This window comes from Phyllobates terribilis, unplaced genomic scaffold, assembly GCF_046119375.1.
Source record: "Phyllobates terribilis strain yellow unplaced genomic scaffold, ASM4611937v1 Scaffold_3__8_contigs__length_932513732, whole genome shotgun sequence".
NCBI lineage: Eukaryota > Metazoa > Chordata > Amphibia > Anura > Dendrobatidae > Phyllobates > Phyllobates terribilis.
Window position 1 is genome coordinate 192524082 of NW_027362763.1, and position 17884 is coordinate 192541965.

Sequence of the window (17884 nt, forward strand, 5' to 3'; positions counted from 1 at the left end):
ATTTTATCTTATACTTTACTGACAAAAAAGGAAGAAACTCCAGGTACGGTGAAATAGTGAGAAACAAAACACAGTTCTGCAATTATTTTTGGATTTTTCCTTTTTTTTGGTGTTTAACATGCATGTTAATTAAGTTTGTTTTGATAGATCAGACTTTTTCACTTTTGCAGACATGGCGATATGTTTACTTTTTTATTTATTCAATTTTTATTTCCGTATTGGGAAAAGGGTGGATGATTCAAACGTATATATACATTCATTTATTTTATTTTAATTACTGTTTAACTTTTTAAATATTTTTATTAGGAGAATGATTCAAATGTATATATACATTTATTTTAATTACTTAATTTACTATCTATCTATCTATCTATCTATCTATATATATATCTATATATATATATATATATATATATATATATATATATATATATATATATACAGTACAGACCAAAAGTTTGGACACACCTTCTCATTTAAAGATTTTTCTGTATTTTCATGACTATGAAAATTGTACATTCACACTGAAGGCATCAAAACTATGAATTAACACATGTGGAATTATATACTTAACAAAAAAGTGTGAAACAACTGAAAATATGTCTTATATTCTAGGTTCTTCAAAGTAGCCACCTTTTGCTTTGATGACTGCTTTGCACACTCTTGGCATTCTCTTGATGAGCTTCCAGAGGTAGTCACCGGAAATGGTCTTCCAACAATCTTGAAGGAGTTCCCAGAGATGCTTAGCACTTGTTGTCCCTTTTGCCTTCACTCTGCGGTCCAGCTCACCCCAAACCATCTCGATTGGGTTCAGGTCTGGTGACTGTGGAGGCCAGGTCATCTGGTGTAGCACCCCATCACTCGCCTTCTTGGTCAAATAGCCCTTACACAGCCTGGAGGTGTGTTTTGGGTCATTGTCTTGTTGAAAAATAAATCATGGTCCAACTAAATGCAAACCAGATGGAATAGCATGCAGCTGCAAGATGCTGTGGTAGCCATGCTGGTTCAGTATGCCTTCAATTTTGAATAAATCCCCAACAGTGTCACCAGCAAAGCACCCCCACACCATCACACCTCCTCCTCCATGCTTCACGGTGGGAACCAGGCATGTAGAGTCCATCCGTTCACCTTTTCTGCGTTTGCACAAAGACACGGTGGTTGGAACCAAAGATCTCAAATTTGGACTCATCAGACCAAAGCACAGATTTCCACTGTTCTAATGTCCATTCCTTGTGTTCTTTAGCCCAAACAAGTCTCTTCTGCTTGTTGCCTGTCCTTAGCAGTGGTTTCCTAGCAGCTATTTTACCATGAAGGCTTGCTGCACAAAGTCTCCTCTTAACAGTTGTTGTAGAGATGTGTCTGCTGCTTGAACTCTGTGTGGCATTGACCTGGTCTCTAATCTGAGCTGCTGTTAACCTGCGATTTCTGAGGCTGGTGACTCGGATAAACTTATCCTCAGAAGCAGAGGTTACTCTTGGTCTTCCTTTCCTGGGGCGGTCCTCATGTGAGCCAGTTTCTATGTAGTGCTTGATGGTTTTTGCAACTGCACTTGGGGACACTTTCAAAGTTTTTCTCAATTTTTCGCACTGACTGACCTTCATTTCTTAAAGTAATGATGGCCCCTCGTTTTTCTTTACTTAGAATTTGTATTATGTCAAGAAAAAAGCAGCTAACAGTCTATTCAGTAGGACTATCAGCTGTGTATCCACCAGACTTCTGCACAACACAACTGATGGTCCCAACCCCATTTATAAGGCAAGAAATCCCACTTATTAAACCTGACAGGGCACACCTGTGAAGTGAAAACCATTTCCGGTGACTACCTCTTGAAGCTCATCAAGAGAATGCCAAGAGTGTGCAAAAGCAGTCATCAAAGCAAAAGGTGGCTACTTCGAAGGACCTAGAATATAAGACATATTTTCAATTCTTTCACACTTTTTTGTTAAGTATATAATTCCACATGTGTTAATTCATAGTTTTGATGCCTGCAGTGTGAATGTACAATTTTCATAGTTATGAAAATACAGAAAAATCTTTAAATGAGAAGGTGTGTCCAAACTTTTGGTCTGTACTGTATATATATATATATATGTATAAATATGTACATATGTATATATTTTTTATATTTATTTTCTCTTAAGTCTCTCTAGGAGACTTCAACCTGCGATTGTTTCACCACTTGTCTTATATACCCCATTATATCAGTATTCCAGTACACAATCAAATTACCCATATCCTATAGAACAAAGATGGCAGAGACTGGGGCCTTCAGTAGACACCGAGCTGCAATTAAAACCCTTCAAAAACTGGCAATAGCATTAATAGTGGTGGTGAAGGGTCCGGCTGGCATTTAATTTTATGAACAGTAGAGATCAAAGCTCACTCTGTTAGAAGCATGTGCTGGCTGTATTACACAGCTTGCACCTGCGGGTCTGATACTGGCGCATCTCCTCAGCCCACGCCATACACTCTAACTTGACATGTACTATACATGTATGTAAAGATAATGGACTAGGCTGTCACATTCCTACCCCTGAAGACACCAATCATGTTGTTGAATTGTAATATGTGTCATGCGTCTTCTGTATATATTGTGTAGTGTGATAAGTAATGTACAATGTAGGACATAATATAAGATAGGTAGTGTGACGTCTTCTCCGGTGTAAGCCCTATTAGTTTACCCTGGGTGATGGGGGACTCGGAGTCGGGTCCTGTGATGGAGAGATGGGATGTAGCCGTGGCCCAGACCCGACCCGTGCTCAGGGCCGTCACATTAAAAGGAGATGGTGTGGGCTTGTCCGGGTTGAGTGGCTAATTAACGACTACGCCACCTATGGTGCCTGGTGAAGGGCCACCAGCGCCGCTGCAGTCCGCTGAGGCATGATGTTATGGCGGTCAAAGTTATTACTACTCCCCACAGGCGGAGCAAGGCCTCAGGGCAGAGGGACAGGATGGAGGGGGTAGTAGTAGAGGAGAAGGGATGCCGCGTCCTGCTGTGTGGCGCAGAAATAACAGTCCAGAGGCCATAGGGGTGAACTTCCAAGGCTTTACTCACATAGCTGGCAAAGGAAGGCGACTCCCTGCTCCCCACGGAGTCCTGCGCTCACCAGAGACGGGGGTCCGACAACCTCCGAGTAAGTCCAGCATTCAGTCGGGACCCTACAGCAGAGTGTTCCTGAACTACAGACCGAATCCTTTCCTGTCGGTGTGTGTGCAAATAGGCTGGGACTCCCTCTGAACTCCTCTCAGAACAAGGGCACGGGTGGCAGCTCCGCTCCGTCCGATGCCCGGTGGGATCCTCAGGGCCTACCGGGCTTTCCCGACCAGGACGTAGAGTAGCAAGGTCGGGTGTCGGGGGCCAGTACCCCTCTTGCAGCCGGAGTCCCTCTGAATATATCAGGTTGGCGAGGACAGGTGGCGTACACCGCTCCGTCTGCATCCTGCCTGGGATCCATTTGCTGTGGAGCCACACTCTTGAGCTCCGGGCCTTCTTGGTCCTGGTCATTGGCCGGGTTGAGACATTCCTCGTCTGCAACCTGCCCCTTGACCCCAAGGCTAAGGTACGAGGGCTGTGTCCCTTGCCGGTGCAGGCCCACACAGGATCTGCTCTCCGGGAGGGAGGTCACAGTTACACACAGTATATGACAGCACAGAAGAACAGCCGAAAGACCAAGACCAAAGATGGCTTTTTATTAAATATGAAATCTAAAGTGTAACTAACTTGTAAGTCCTCCACCCTCACCCACTAACTGGTTCCCCTAACTCTTGGTTCCCCAGTCTCCCTGTGACCAGGGGAGCAGCACCTAGTGCATACTAGCTCCCTCTGGTGGAGAAATGTGGTGTTGGATGCAAAGGTTGGGTCACGACTATCACACTGGTCTTACCTCAGAGGAGGAACACTACACTCCATTAGAGAAGTGCAGCATCCCTGTGGCGGTCGAACCCTCAGGGGCGCCACAGGTAGCATAGGGATAGATATTTGACAGTAGTTTATGTAGTGATATTAGGGTAAGGTAGAGTTAATGTTTGGTACTAGCCCATAGTGAGAGGGGCTTAGTGTTAGGGAAAGGACTAGTTTCCTGTTAGGCAGATAGGGTTTGGAGAGTGAAAAGAGCAGTGCTGCTGTTAGGTTGATCCACAAAAGTAAAGGAGACTTAAAGGGGTTTCCCCATGAACGAAAGTTCATTTTAATCAATAGATCTTGGAATAACTTCCACAATTGGATGTGTTTAAATAAAATGTTCCTGTGCTGAGATAATCTTATACAGTGCCTACAAGTAGTATTCAACCCCCTGCAGATTTAGCTGGTTGACACATGCGGAATTAACTTGGCATTGTGACATTTGTACTGTAGATCAGCCTGGAAGTGGGAAATGCGCTGCAGCAAATTATAATTTTTTTTTATTTATTTATTTTTTTTTAAAACGTTAAAAGTTAATTCAGAGTGTCATTTATTATTCAACCCCTCAAACCACAAGAATTCTGTTTGGTCCCCCTAAAGTATTAAGAAGTAGTTCAGGCACCAAGAATAATGAGCTTCACATGTGTGGATTAAAGATCTCTTTTGCCAGCCTTTTCTGACTATTTAAGACCCTCCCCAAACTTGTGAACAGCACTCAGACATGGTCAACATGGGAAAGACAAAGGAGCATTCCAAGGCCATCAGAGACAAGATCGTGGAGGGTCACAAGGCTGGCAAGGGGTACAAAACCCTTTCCAAGGAGTTGGGCCTACCTGTCTCCACTGTTGGGAGCATCATCCGTAAGTGGAAGGCTTATGGAACTACTGTTAGCCTTCCACGGCCTGGACAGCCTTTGAAAGTGTCCTCCCGTGCCAAGGCCAGGCTTGTCCGAAGAGTCAAGGCTAACCCAAGGACAACAAGGAAGGAGCTCCGGGAAGATCTCATGGCAGTGGGGACATTGGTTTCAGTCAATACCATAAGTAACGTACTCCACCGCAATGGTCTCCGTTCCAGACGAGCCCGTAAGGTACCTTTACTATCAAAGCGTCATGTCAAGGCTCGTCTACAGTTTGCTCATGATCACTTGGAGGACTCTGAGACAGACTGGTTCAAGGTTCTATGGTCTGAGGAGACCAAGATCGAGATCTTTGGTGCCAACCACACACGTGACGTTTGGAGACTGGATGGCACTGCATACGACCCCAAGAATACCATCCCTACAGTCAAGCATGGTGGTGGCAGCATCATGCTGTGGGGCTGTTTCTCAGCCAAGGGGCCTGGCCATCTGGTCCGCATCCATGGAAAGATGGATAGCACGGCCTACCTGGAGATTTTGGCCAAGAACCTCCGCTCCTCCATCAAGGATCTTAAGATGGGTCGTAATTTCATCTTCCAACAAGACAATGACCCAAAGCACACAGCCAAGAAAACCAAGGCCTGGTTCAAGAGGGAAAAAGTCAAGGTGTTGGAGTGGCCTAGTCAGTCTCCTGAAGTTAACCCAATTGAAAACTTGTGGAAGGAGCTCAAGAATAAAGTCCACATGAGACACCCAAAGAACCTAGATAACTTGGAGAAGATCTGCATGGAGGAGTGGGCCAAGACCTGTGCCGGCCTGATCAGGTCTTATAAAAGACGATTATTAGCTGTAATTGCAAACAAGGGTTATTCCACAAAATATTAAACATAGGGGTTGTATAATAATTGACCCACACTTTTATGTTTAAAATTTAATAAAATTCAACTGAGCAACATAACTTTTTGGTTTGTAAGATTTATGCTTCTGTTCATAAAACCTACTCTCGTTTGCAGTTTGAAGGCTCTAACTTATTTGCATCTTATCAAACCAGCTAAATCTGCAGGGGGTTGAATACTACTTGTAGGCACTGTAAATGTGCCCCTGCTGTGTACTGTGTAATGGCTGTGTCTGACCGTACATACAGGAACATGGTCTGATCATTCCACATCTCCTGGGTAGGGGAGGAAGCAAAAGAGTATACAGACAAGACAGCACAGGATCACAGCTGATTCTTTTTATGAAGTAAAACATCTCCCTGCCTGTTTTTAAACAATGTTTTACTTCAAAGAAGGAATAAGCTACAATCCCTTGTTGAAATGAATGTATTCTCTTTTGCTTCCTTCCCTGCCCAGGAGATGTGGTATGATCAGACCATGTTCCTGCACGCTCAGACACAGCCATTACACAGTACACAGCAGGGGCACATTCATAAGGTTATCTCAGCATAGGAACATTTTATTTATATAAATTCAATTGTGAAACTTATTATCATTTCAAGATCTATTTATTAAAAACTTTTGTTCATGGGAAAACCCCTTTAAGGACATAAATAGCAAGATCCCGAAGTCACCAAAAAGACTGAGTGGCCTTCTGGAAAGGGATCCTTGAATAGGACGATGAGTCACCCGAAGCCCTAAGCCTGCAAACGCCGAAAGTAACAGGCCTAAATAGGACTGAGTTTGTGGGACTAGTGGGGGTCCTAATGGGGGACTAGTGTTAGGGAAAAGACTGTTTTCCTGTTAGTTAGGCAGATAGGGTTTGGAGAGTGAAGAGAGCAGTACTGCTGTTGGGGTGATTCACAAAAGGAAAGGAAACTTAAGGACAGGAATAGTGAGATCCTGAAGAAACAACGAGACAGAATGGCATTCTGGAAAGGCGTCCTTGAATAGGACGATGAGTCACAAGAAACCCTGAGCTTGCAAATGCCGCAAGTAACGGGCCTAAAAGGGACTGAGTTCGTGAGACTTGTGGGGGTCCTGACGGTAGATCCAGGGTGCCAGTAGTGCAAGAAATAGAATGCTGAACGAGTTGAGAGACTTGCGACGAAGTAGGACGAAACAGTGTGCTTCACCGGCCCTGGAGTAGACTACAGTGGAAGGGTACTGTGTGAGTGAAAATGCTTTGTACTGAAAAGGAAATGTCCATAAGACTTTGTACCCGCTATCCCTTGTACATACAGTAACCCTTACCAAGTTTCAGTAAAGACTATATTTTTGAACAGAAGTCTCCTTTATTGAACCTACAGTCCTGGCCGACCAACACCACCGGCTACAGGCGGTCTGCATGGATGCAAAGCCCTCACAATACGAGTAAAAACACCCAGCCAGGACCCACACTTCCGTGTAGTCTGCCGGGGCATAAAAGGAGGAGACAAGTGCCTCACCCGCGGCTACTGCCCCCGCACCACACTACATGTACAACAGATGTCAGGAAGGTGTTAAAGGTGTACACTGTGTGGGGCAATTCTTTGTGAAAGCCCCCAGAAACATTTTGCAGCAACACACTTGCAGATAAAGGAGTACGGGTTAAGCAATAACATTCTTTCAGCTGCCATTAGGGGGGCTCATTGCATATGGAGTTTTACCCCTTATCGCAGTATGAGGTCTAGGTACATCATTGTGGGGATGACGGCGTGTGGAGGGAGTTCATCTCCCTCTATATGTGTCTGATGCTCGCTATGTTACATAGCGGGCATATGTGTCCAACAGCTGCGGCCAGTACCGAGTCGGGTGAAGATCACAGACACTGCCACAGGCTGAGCTTCATAGGACACTGAGATCACTATGCACTACTGTGTAATCAAAGGTTCAAGTCACCACAGGAGACTAAAATAAAGTAATAAAAAAAAAATAAATAAATAAAAAAAAATATATATATATATATACAGTACAGACCAAAAGTTTGGACACACCTTCTCATTTAAAGATTTTTCTGTATTTTCATGACTTTGAAAATTGTTCCTTCACACTGAAGACATCAAAACTATGAATTAACACATGTGGAATTATATACTATACTTGAAGCTCATCAAGAGAATGCCAAGAGTGTGCAAAGCAGTCATCAAAGCAAAAGGTGACTACTTTGAAGAACCTAGAATATAAGACATATTTTCAGTTGTTTCACACTTTTTTGTTAAGTATAGAATTCCACATGTGTTAATTCATAGTTTTGATGCCTTCAGTGTGAATGTACAATTTTCAAAGTCATGAAAATACAGAAAAATCTTTAAATGAGAAGGTGTGTCCAAACTTTTGGTCTGTACTGTATATATATATAAAAATTAGAATCACCCCTATTTTCCTTTATTAAAATTAAAAAAAGCGCAAAACAATCTATTTGGAATCACCATGTCTGTAAAAGTCCGGTCTATTAGAACACAAAATGAATTAACCCTTATGAAAAAAAAAAATCTAATTAGAATTACAGTTTTTAAAATATAGAAAAAAATATATATACTTGTATATACAGAGCACTGACAAATTTTGGACCAAGAATTTGACTCAACAATTCAATGTGAACTGTTATTCTTGAGGTGTGCAAAATTCTTAAACAGGGAATTTGCTATTTTTGCTGGCAATAGTGATGTTATTGAAACAAAAAGAGTCCTGATTGTATATGAAAAGATGGATATGTAATAATAGTAATAATAATGAGGACCTTGGGGTGTTTTATGTATTCATTACGGCTACGTGGGAAGTCATAGATTTCTTGCTTGATATAATGTTTGGGCATCGGACATCCAGGGAGCAGTATTATTTCTTGTTCTCTTCCATAGCTCATTTTTTGTGGGTTTAATGTTTCTTTTTAAGTTTTATATTATCTCTGGCAGCCAAGATCCTGGAGAAATAACAGAAGTGTCTCCATTTTGCTTAAGAAATTGCTGTTTTTGGAGACCAAAGAACTTCACACCTTGTGTAATCCCAATCTAATCCCAGTATGAACATTAACAAACCAGATACATGCTGAGGACCGAGAACTGAAAGCCTGCTTGGTACTTAAATGTAAAGTGACGTTTATAGGTTAGGTGATAAATGTCAGATTATCAAGACCCCTACCAATTACTAGTAATGGGGTCCTGAGCTCCTACTTGTCCACTCTCCACAATAGCACTGAGGCAGAATTTCAACAGAGCAGCGGTTGAGCTTGTGCCCATCCCTCTATTCAATGTCTATGGGGCTTTCAGAATCTCCTGAGCCATGTACTCATCTACAGGTGACGAAAAAAAGAGTTGTGTCCCTCTTAAAGGGAATCTGTCACCAGGTTTTTGCTACCCAATCTGAGAGCAGCATAATATAGGGGCAAAGACCTTGATTCTAGCAATGTATCACTTACTGGGCTGCTTGATGCAGATTTGATAAAATCACTGCTTTATCAGCAGGAGATTATCACTACAGGAGTAGTAAACCTGCTGCCATGAAGTTCTCCTTATTCATGAGCTCTGTGTAATTCCATCCCCACCATGGATTGGCAGCGTTCCGCCTATGCACAGTGTACACAGAAAGCTGCCAATTAGTGGTGTGGGAAGGGTTATACAGAGTTCAGCATTCAGAGAAATGGTAGACCTGCAGCATATATAAAGGTGATTTTACCAAAACTGCAGCAAACAGCCCAGTAAGTGACACATTGCTGGAATCAGGGTCTCTGCCCCTACATCATGCTGCTCTCAGATGTAGTAGTGAAAAAACAGGTGACAGATACACTTTAAGTCAAGAGACCTATATACACATCGTTAGATAGCTGTCAGCAGTGGCGTAACTACAGTCTGATGGGCCCTGGTGCAAGATTTGGACCCGCCCTCCCCCAATCCTGAATAAATTATATATAGGTATATGTGCCCTCCATCCTGGTATATATATCCCTCATCTTAGTATATATGTCCCTCATTCTGACCCCATCCTGGTATATATATATACATCATCTTAGTATATACAGTATGTCCCTCATTCTGACCCCATCCTGGTATATATATCACCCATTCTGCATTATGTCCCTTATCCTGGGCCCCATCCTGGTATATATCCGCCACCTATAATGCACCCCATAGTCATCCATAAAGTATAATGCACCGCAATAGTCATCCACAAAGTATAATGCACCCCAACAGTCATCCTATGACTAAGGGCGCTTGGACGCCAGAAATGCATAAGTTTTTTTTATATATTTTTGGACTCCATGTTTTCAATTAATCTTAATAAAGCATGAAATAGTTTTCACATATCATTGGACAGATGTGTCACTTACTTTCCTCTCTTCAAATCTTTGGTTGAACTTCACCAGCAGGACCAGCACCCGACACACAGATTTAAACTTTCAGCATGAGACGACATGGCGTGGTGAGCTCATAACCCCCCTCTCTCCATTGCACCCTATAGTCATTCATAAAGTATAATGCACAGCTCATAGTCCTCCATAAAGTATAATGCACCCCATAGTCCTCCATAAAGTATAACGCACCCCCATAGTCATCCATGTACTAGTATGGCAGTCCTCTTGTGAAGCTGGCACCTGACTTTGGCGTGTGACGGGAGCATATGACGTCACTGCCATGCGCCCCTTCATGTGCATGCCGACGTCAGCTGCTGGCCTTTGATCGTCTGGCAGCGTGTATTGTCGCACACGTAGCCGAAGGGTCTATGCGCTCCAATACACTTCAGCTAGATGTGTGTCCGAGGACGCACATTTAATTGAATTTTCTGCTGGCGTCGGCAGGCCCCTGGCTGTCAGTAGGACGATTGTTCAGCCAGCAGCCATCTCTCCGGTCTGTTCCATACACACCTGGGCGATCCTGTGAACTCTTTGAGACACGCAACTAGAATCATCTAATAGGGGCTTATCTCTGCCCCGAAAAAAAAGATCGACATTGAAATTCCAATGGTTGGAACCTTCTATTCTCTTACATCTTCTGTCCATCAGTAAGGGGGAATGTCGGGAGGATCCCATACACATTAGATAGGCAGCTTAGGCTGCTAAAATATGCGAGTTCAGACAACTTTTATCTAATTTGTATGAGGGCCTAAAAGGTTAAATTATCATTATTCTTATCCACAGAAATATCTTCTTGAAGTTTAATGTCTGTTTTTAGATTTTTTGGATGTGCTCGTTTTGGAGAAAGGAGGCATTCATTGTGCTTTTTTTTCCTTCGTGTACACTATTCCTTAATAAATGATCAATGGTGAACAGATCTACAGACACAGCCCATAGTCAAGTGGTGACAGATGTATGTATAGAAGTCCATTGTCCAAAGTATAAAGATGAGCCAAGCAGATAAAGATCATGATTAAATATTATTAGCGGGTAATTGCACAACTACTTATGTGCTATGTGCGAATGGCAGTAAAGAGGACAAGTCTATTCTTCCGACATGTCTGTCTTAATATATACTTGTATACACTGTTAAAAGGGTATTCCCATCTCCATGATCCTATTCCAATATGTAATAGGTGTAATAATAATAATATTAGCAAATACCTCCAGTTAGAAGTGTAGTATAATTCTCCTGATTCGCTGTGTTGCTTACCCCATGTGCAGGGCATTGCAGTAGCTTAGATATTTATGGTTATGACCACTCATATAGTGACAGATAGTTAGTGGTCATAACCATGGATACCTAAGCTACTGCAACCCCCTGCACATGGGGTAAGCAACACAGCGAATCAGAACAACTATACTAAATATCTAATTGGAGGTGTTTGCTAATATTATTATCACAGCTAGTACATATTGGGATAGTATGATTTGGAGATAGGAATACCTCTTTTAATCACATTTCTAGTGTATGTTTTTTGAGAATTCCGCTTTGAGCTCTTCCTCTGTTATTTCTCCTGGAACTGAATAATAAGTTACAACTGGACCTTACTATTCTAGGTTGTGTCATTACACAGTCTGACACTGTCAGCAAAAATTGGGCAGTGTCTACCTGTGCAGGAACATGCCCAACTGACAAGGGGAACAGTAATAGCCAAGTGTCAATGTATTTATCAATTATCAGGAAGAATAACTGAGGAGCGGTACAACACAGCTAAAAACTAAGATGCCCCATTATTTCATAGAAAATAGACATGCTTACTAAAACTGGCATTGTCAGGACAAGTGACAGGTGGACTTTTAAGAGTAAACATTTAAAGAGTAATCTTTGTTTTACTTTTTATATCATGAAAGAATAGTACACTTGGAGATAAGCAACTTGTCCATGTATCTTATCAGATAAATCTTCTTTCTCCTCCTGGACTGATCATTCATTCTCAATTCTTGGGTAAAATCTGTATGAAGATAGATTTTTCCGTTACTGAAATAGGAGATGGCAGTTGGTGTTTGTAAAATTCTATGGAGGGGGAGGAGCTGGAGGCAGGTACAGATAGACATTCTGCTGCAAGTTCTCCTGAATCCACAGTTACAGTTCTACATAGAACTTTATAGGCACCAACTGCCATCTCCTATCTCAGTAATGGGAAAATCTGTATTTGCTGAAGACTAGTGTTGAGCGAACATGCTCGACACTGCTCGGTACTCGCCCGAGCATCACGCTACTCGGGATGTTCGGCGAGCACCGAGCATTTCCGGGTTACTCGGGCGGGAGCTCGGGTCTCCGCCCTGCATGCTAGGCGCTCTTTACAGAGCCAATGAACATGCAGGGATTGCCAGCCAGTCACTGTAATGTTGCAGCCATGTTGGTTGTGGGCATTACAGTGATTGGCTGGCCGCACAGCGTCACCTCAAGTATTTAAAACGGGGCGCCGCCATCTTGGACACAGTCGCTCCGGATTAGACAGTGTAGGACAGCGCTGCTGATTTAGGGAGAGATATAAACTGCGAAATATTTAGTGTAGGGTCTGTAAAGGCTGCCAGAACAAACAAACAGTCCTTTTCAGGACTAATATCCATCCCAGATACCAGGCAGGCAGGATGTATAGGAGACGCAGTGGTTATACCAGCAAACACTGCATTACAGTCCTGTGTGCTCCTGTTGCTGAAATTGCTGGACTTAGCACCAGGTGTCGGGGGCCAGGAAAAATCCTTTCTTTTTCATCTAAATCCTCCTTTTTTTTCCTCCTTCACACTGTACAAATACCCGTCTTATTAACCTTTTGGTGTGTGCCCCCCCCCCCCAAAAAAAGCGTGTCTCTGATTTTTCAGACACAAATATAACTGTTGAAAATAGTCTGGTGTAGGCTAGAGAAACAGAAGTGTTGCTTTGCACTTCCACGGTTCAAACCTCTGTATTATCCATTTTGGGCCATTTGTATCTAAAAAAAAAAGCAGTTTGAGTGTGTCGCTCACTGTTCAGCCGCAAATATCTCTATTTAAAAAAGTGTGGTATACCCCAGTAAACAATAACTGTGGTTTTGCCATCCCACGGTAAAAAATCTCTATTATTCAGCTTTTGGTAGTTTTTTTCCGTAAAGAAAAACAGTAGTGTCTCCTGACTGTTGTGACACAAAAATATATCTGTTGAAAATAGTCTTGTGTAGGCCCGACATCCCAGTGTGGTTTCGCAGTTCCACGGGTCAAATCGCTGTACTATCCAGTTTTGGGCCTTTGGTATCTAAAAAAAAAGCAGTTTGAGTGTGTCGCTCATTGTTCAGCCGCAAATATCTCTATTTAAAAAAGTGTGGTATACCCCAGTAAACAATAACTGTGGTTTTGACATCCCACGGTAAAAAATCTCTATTATTCAGCTTTTGGTAGTTTTTTCCGTAAAGAAAAACAGTAGTGTCTCCTGACTGTTGTGACACAAAAATATAGCTATTGAAAATAGTCTTGTGTAGGCCCGACATCCCAGTGTGGTTTCGCAGTTCCACGGGTCAAATCGCTGTACTATCCAGTTTTGGGCCTTTGGTATCTAAAAAAAAAGCAGTTTGAGTGTGTCGCTCACTGTTCAGCCGCAAATATCTCTATTTAAAAAAGTGTGGTATACCCCAGTAAACAATAACTGTGGTTTTCCTCTTCCACGGTTCTAATCTACTCTTTATTACCCTTTTTCCATTGATAGTGCAAGTGTAAGCTATTTTACTTAATTTACAATGGGCAAGGCGCGTGGCAAGGGACGTGGAAGTGGACGCTCTGGTGATGGTTCGTGCAGAGGACGGGGCCGTGGCCAAGGTGAAAACCACAACCAACAGCCACATCTTCTCGCTCCCACTTCTTGACCGAATTACTAGGGAAGCACAGAACAACACCGGTATTGAGAACTGATCAGTGTGAACAGGTTATTAATTGGATAGCAGATAATACTTCCAGTTACCTGGGCACCACCACCTCCGGTCTGTCTTCCACACGGTCAACTCTTAGTAGCCGTGAGTCTCGACCGCATACTCCTCCTCACCCTGATGCTCCTTCCTCCCACCATGCCGAGTGTCGTCAGACAGCAAGTGATCCCACACTTGGACACTCTGAAGAGCTGTTCACTGGTCCATTTCCATATTTGGGCCCCTCGCCTGATACGCTTGAAGTGGTGGAAGAGGAGATCCCATGTTGCGATGCCCAAATATTTGAACAGCCACGGCCACAAGAAGTCGACGTTGGCAATCTGTCACAAGAGGTGGACGATGACGAGACACAATTGCCAGGAAGTGAGGAGGAGGATCGTGGTGCGCAAGTGGAAGAGGAGGAGGTGGTGGATGATCTAGTAACTGACCCAACGTGGAAGGAGGACATGCAGAGTGAGGCCAGCAGCACACAGGGGGAGGGAGGCAGAGTACCCCAACAGGCAGGAAGAAGCAGTGTGGTGGCCGCAGACAGAAGGCAGGCAACCGTTCCCCGTAACACCAACACGAGGGACGTTGCCAGTACAAGCGGTAGGTCTTCCAGAGTCTGGAATAATAAAGACTCTGCTGATAACCCCAAAAAGGCCATATGTTCCACCTGCCATGCCAGCATGAGCAGGGGTGACAAAACTACCAGCCTGACCACCACCAGCACTCTCAACTCCCCTGATGGAGAAGCCAGGGCCCACCGGAAGAGTCTGATAGTCCGGTGCGCTCGGCCAATGCTGCCCTAAAGCAGGCCAGGCTAAGAAAAGTGTGGGAAAGGTTACCGGGACAAATAGGGGTGGCTGGGGACCGAGTATGGACACCCGGCCACCCCCTGGAGGCTGGGGAGCAAGCGGGGACACCCGGCCACCAGGCGGCTGGGGACTGAGTATGGATACCAGGCCGCCGACACAGCCATGGCGTGGTGGCCAGATTCCGCCTCCACATGCCTAAAAGGCCCAATTTAAAGTGCAAGCAAGCAAGCAGTATGGTATTGCAGCCTGGGGGTGGGTGGGTGGCAGGCTGCATACTTGAGCTTGTATTGCAAGGAATGGGGGAGGTACAATTGAACACTGCCCTGGGACTAGAACTTGCATGGGGATAGTTGCAAGTCTGCATCTTCTGATGCGGTAAGGATCACTTCTGATGGGCACACTTTTAGACAGTGACCTGGGAGTCAGAGATGCTTCCAGGGGTCTTCCCCATGCTGTTCCCTTGTCTTTTCAGCACTTTATGCATGTGTCACACAGCACATGGCCAGATAAGGTTGTAAAATGTTAAAATGACATTTCACGGTGAATGCATTTGTCATAGTTGAAAGCAATACAAAAGTGCAAAAACGCATAAAAAATGCTACTTGTGAACATAGCCGAAGGTGTGGAGGAGTATTTTTGCTTTTGGTCATTTATTTTAACTTATACACAAGTCTTTACCTTGGAAAGGATGTTCCTTAAAATATTTCACAGGAAAAAAGTTTCACTTTCGTTTTTGAACGTTTTATTGTGAGCCCGTAAAAGTGGCTTAATACCTCTGACCACGTTGTTGACAGCAGTGACCTGGGGGTCAGAAATGCTTCCTGGGGCGATCCCCATGCTGTCCCCATGTCATTTGAGCGCTGTCACTATCGTTTTGGGCACTTGTTAGGCTTTTAAAAGACTGCCGGGGGTGCCACCACAAAAATGCTCGAGTCTCCCATAGACTAACATTGGGCTCGTTGCTCAGGTCGAGCACCCGAGTATCACGGCGAGCTTGGCCCGAGCTTCGAGCACCCGAGCATTTTAGTGCTCGCTCAACACTACTGAAGACAGATTTTACCTGTGAAATGAGAATTTTAAGAATGAATTATCAGTCCCGGAGGAGAAAAAATTTATATTACAAAGTGTCTTTTTTTCTCGTGTATTATTGATTTATGAAAACAGAAATTAAAATGATAGTTACTCTGTAATTTATTTCATAACGAATAAGAAATGCAGTCTACTCACCCAGAAATGTGGAGATGGCCTCTACTCCTCCATTATAGATAGTTGAGTTCTGCGCAGGTTCCACATGTTCCCAGAGAACCTGCACATAATTAATCACTTGGTTGTATCCTGCTGTAGCCAGTGCCCACCACAGAGACCAATATAGGAGCTGCATTGAGGAGTAGCAGGCCTTCAAGTCCTTGCACAGGAGCCAGAGAACTTTGCAGAAGTTTGGGCCAGAACTTTTGTTTGAGTCTTTTGTCTCCGATTCTGCACTTGGCACATCTGGGTTATTATTAGTTACTGTTGGATCTTCAGATGTTCCACCAACAGCATCTCCCATTGTTTTTTTATGGAAAAACATACTCTTTTTTGGCATGGGAAGAACCAAGGATGATATAAAAGCTATTGAGACGCTTATTAAAGAAATAACATTCAGATAGAAGTAAGACACTCCAGCGAAGGAGACCAAAAGCTGCCCCAGTACAGAGGCAATAGTATAGCCCACCAATGTGATACTGCGACAATAGCTGGTCACCTTCTGATAATGTTCTGTATCCACTACACTGTAGATGTAGGAGAAGTAGGCCACCTCAGTGGCCGTGACCATGCCGTACATAAATTCTAGGCCTTGCATGGCAGGAACTCCACGGGCAAAGAGCAAAAGGATCCAACAGATGACGTAACTCAGGCCCTGCAGGATTATGACTGGTTTGTATCTTAAATAGTCTGTGAGCAGGAACACTGGGAATAATATCACCAAGTAGCTGTAGGTCCATACTGGGAAGACGGAGTTTGTTACCTGTGATATGGGAATATAGAGTGTTAGCAATACAATGGGAATTATAATATACAGTCAATACCCAACATATGTTATAATAAGAATCATATGAACAGATACATATAATTATAGCCATGTAACAGAAAAAAAGAAAGAGAGCAAGGCAAGACATATGCCAGAGGCCTTAACTGTATCCTTAATCAACCTTGAATTATATTATATGCATAGTTAAAGGGAATCTGTCACCAGATTTTTGCCACCTAATCTGAGAGCTGCATGATGTAGAGACCGAGACCCTGATTACAGTGATGTGTCACTTACTGGGCTGCTTGCTATAGTTTAGATAAAATCCCTGTTTTATCAGCAGGAGAAAATCACTAGTGGTTCTCCATATTCTTGAGCTGTGTATAATTCTGCTCCCATCACTGATCAGCAGCCTTCTGCCTATGCACAGTGTACACAGAAAGCTGCCAATCAGTGGTGTGGGCGGGGTTATACAGAGCTCAGTATTCAGAGAACTGCTAGATCTGCGGCAGATAAAACAGTGCGTTTTCAAAACTGCAGCAAGCAGCCCAGCAATTGACACATCGCTAGAATCCGGGTCTCCGCCCCTACATCACGCTGCTCTCAGATGGCGTAGCAAAAACCCGGTGACAGATTCCCTTTAAAGGGATTGACCAAAACTTACAGATTGATAACCCATCTATATCAATTAAATTTAATCAAGTGGGGGTCCAACACCCAGCTTTCCACTGATCAGCTGTTTGTTGGTCCTGAGGCGGCTGGATTTACAATGCATGGAGTTGGAATACCACAGCTCCATACACTGTGCAATCCCTTTTCTTGGGTGCTGCAGCTCCGTTCCCATTAAGGTGAATAGGTAGCAAGAGAGGCCACTACACATAGTACATAGCTGTTGTGTCCTAAGTCTGTATACTGTGTTTCTGGCTGCAGGATCTGCTAACAACTGATTGCTGGGGGGTGCCAAGTGTTGGACCCCCACTGATCTGATATTGGTGACCCATTATCAATATCTAGTAGCCTTGCATCTAAAATGTAAAAAAAATTAACCTACTTTGATAATAGTCTTGATTATAAATACACACCCCTGTTAAAATGCTAGGTTTTGCCATAAAT

At 43.5% G+C, this 17884-nt stretch overlaps 1 protein-coding gene across 1 annotated transcript in view; it reads right to left on the minus strand.

Annotated features, from left to right (window-relative positions):
* The window catches only part of LOC141259026 (thiamine transporter 2-like), a 47849-nt gene that overhangs the window by 18176 nt on the left and 11789 nt on the right, over positions 1-17884 (minus strand). Inside the window, exon 2 of the mRNA XM_073674428.1 lies at positions 15988-16768. Within this exon, the coding sequence (XP_073530529.1) occupies positions 15988-16768 (781 nt within the window). The remainder of the gene's footprint in view (positions 1-15987; positions 16769-17884) is intronic.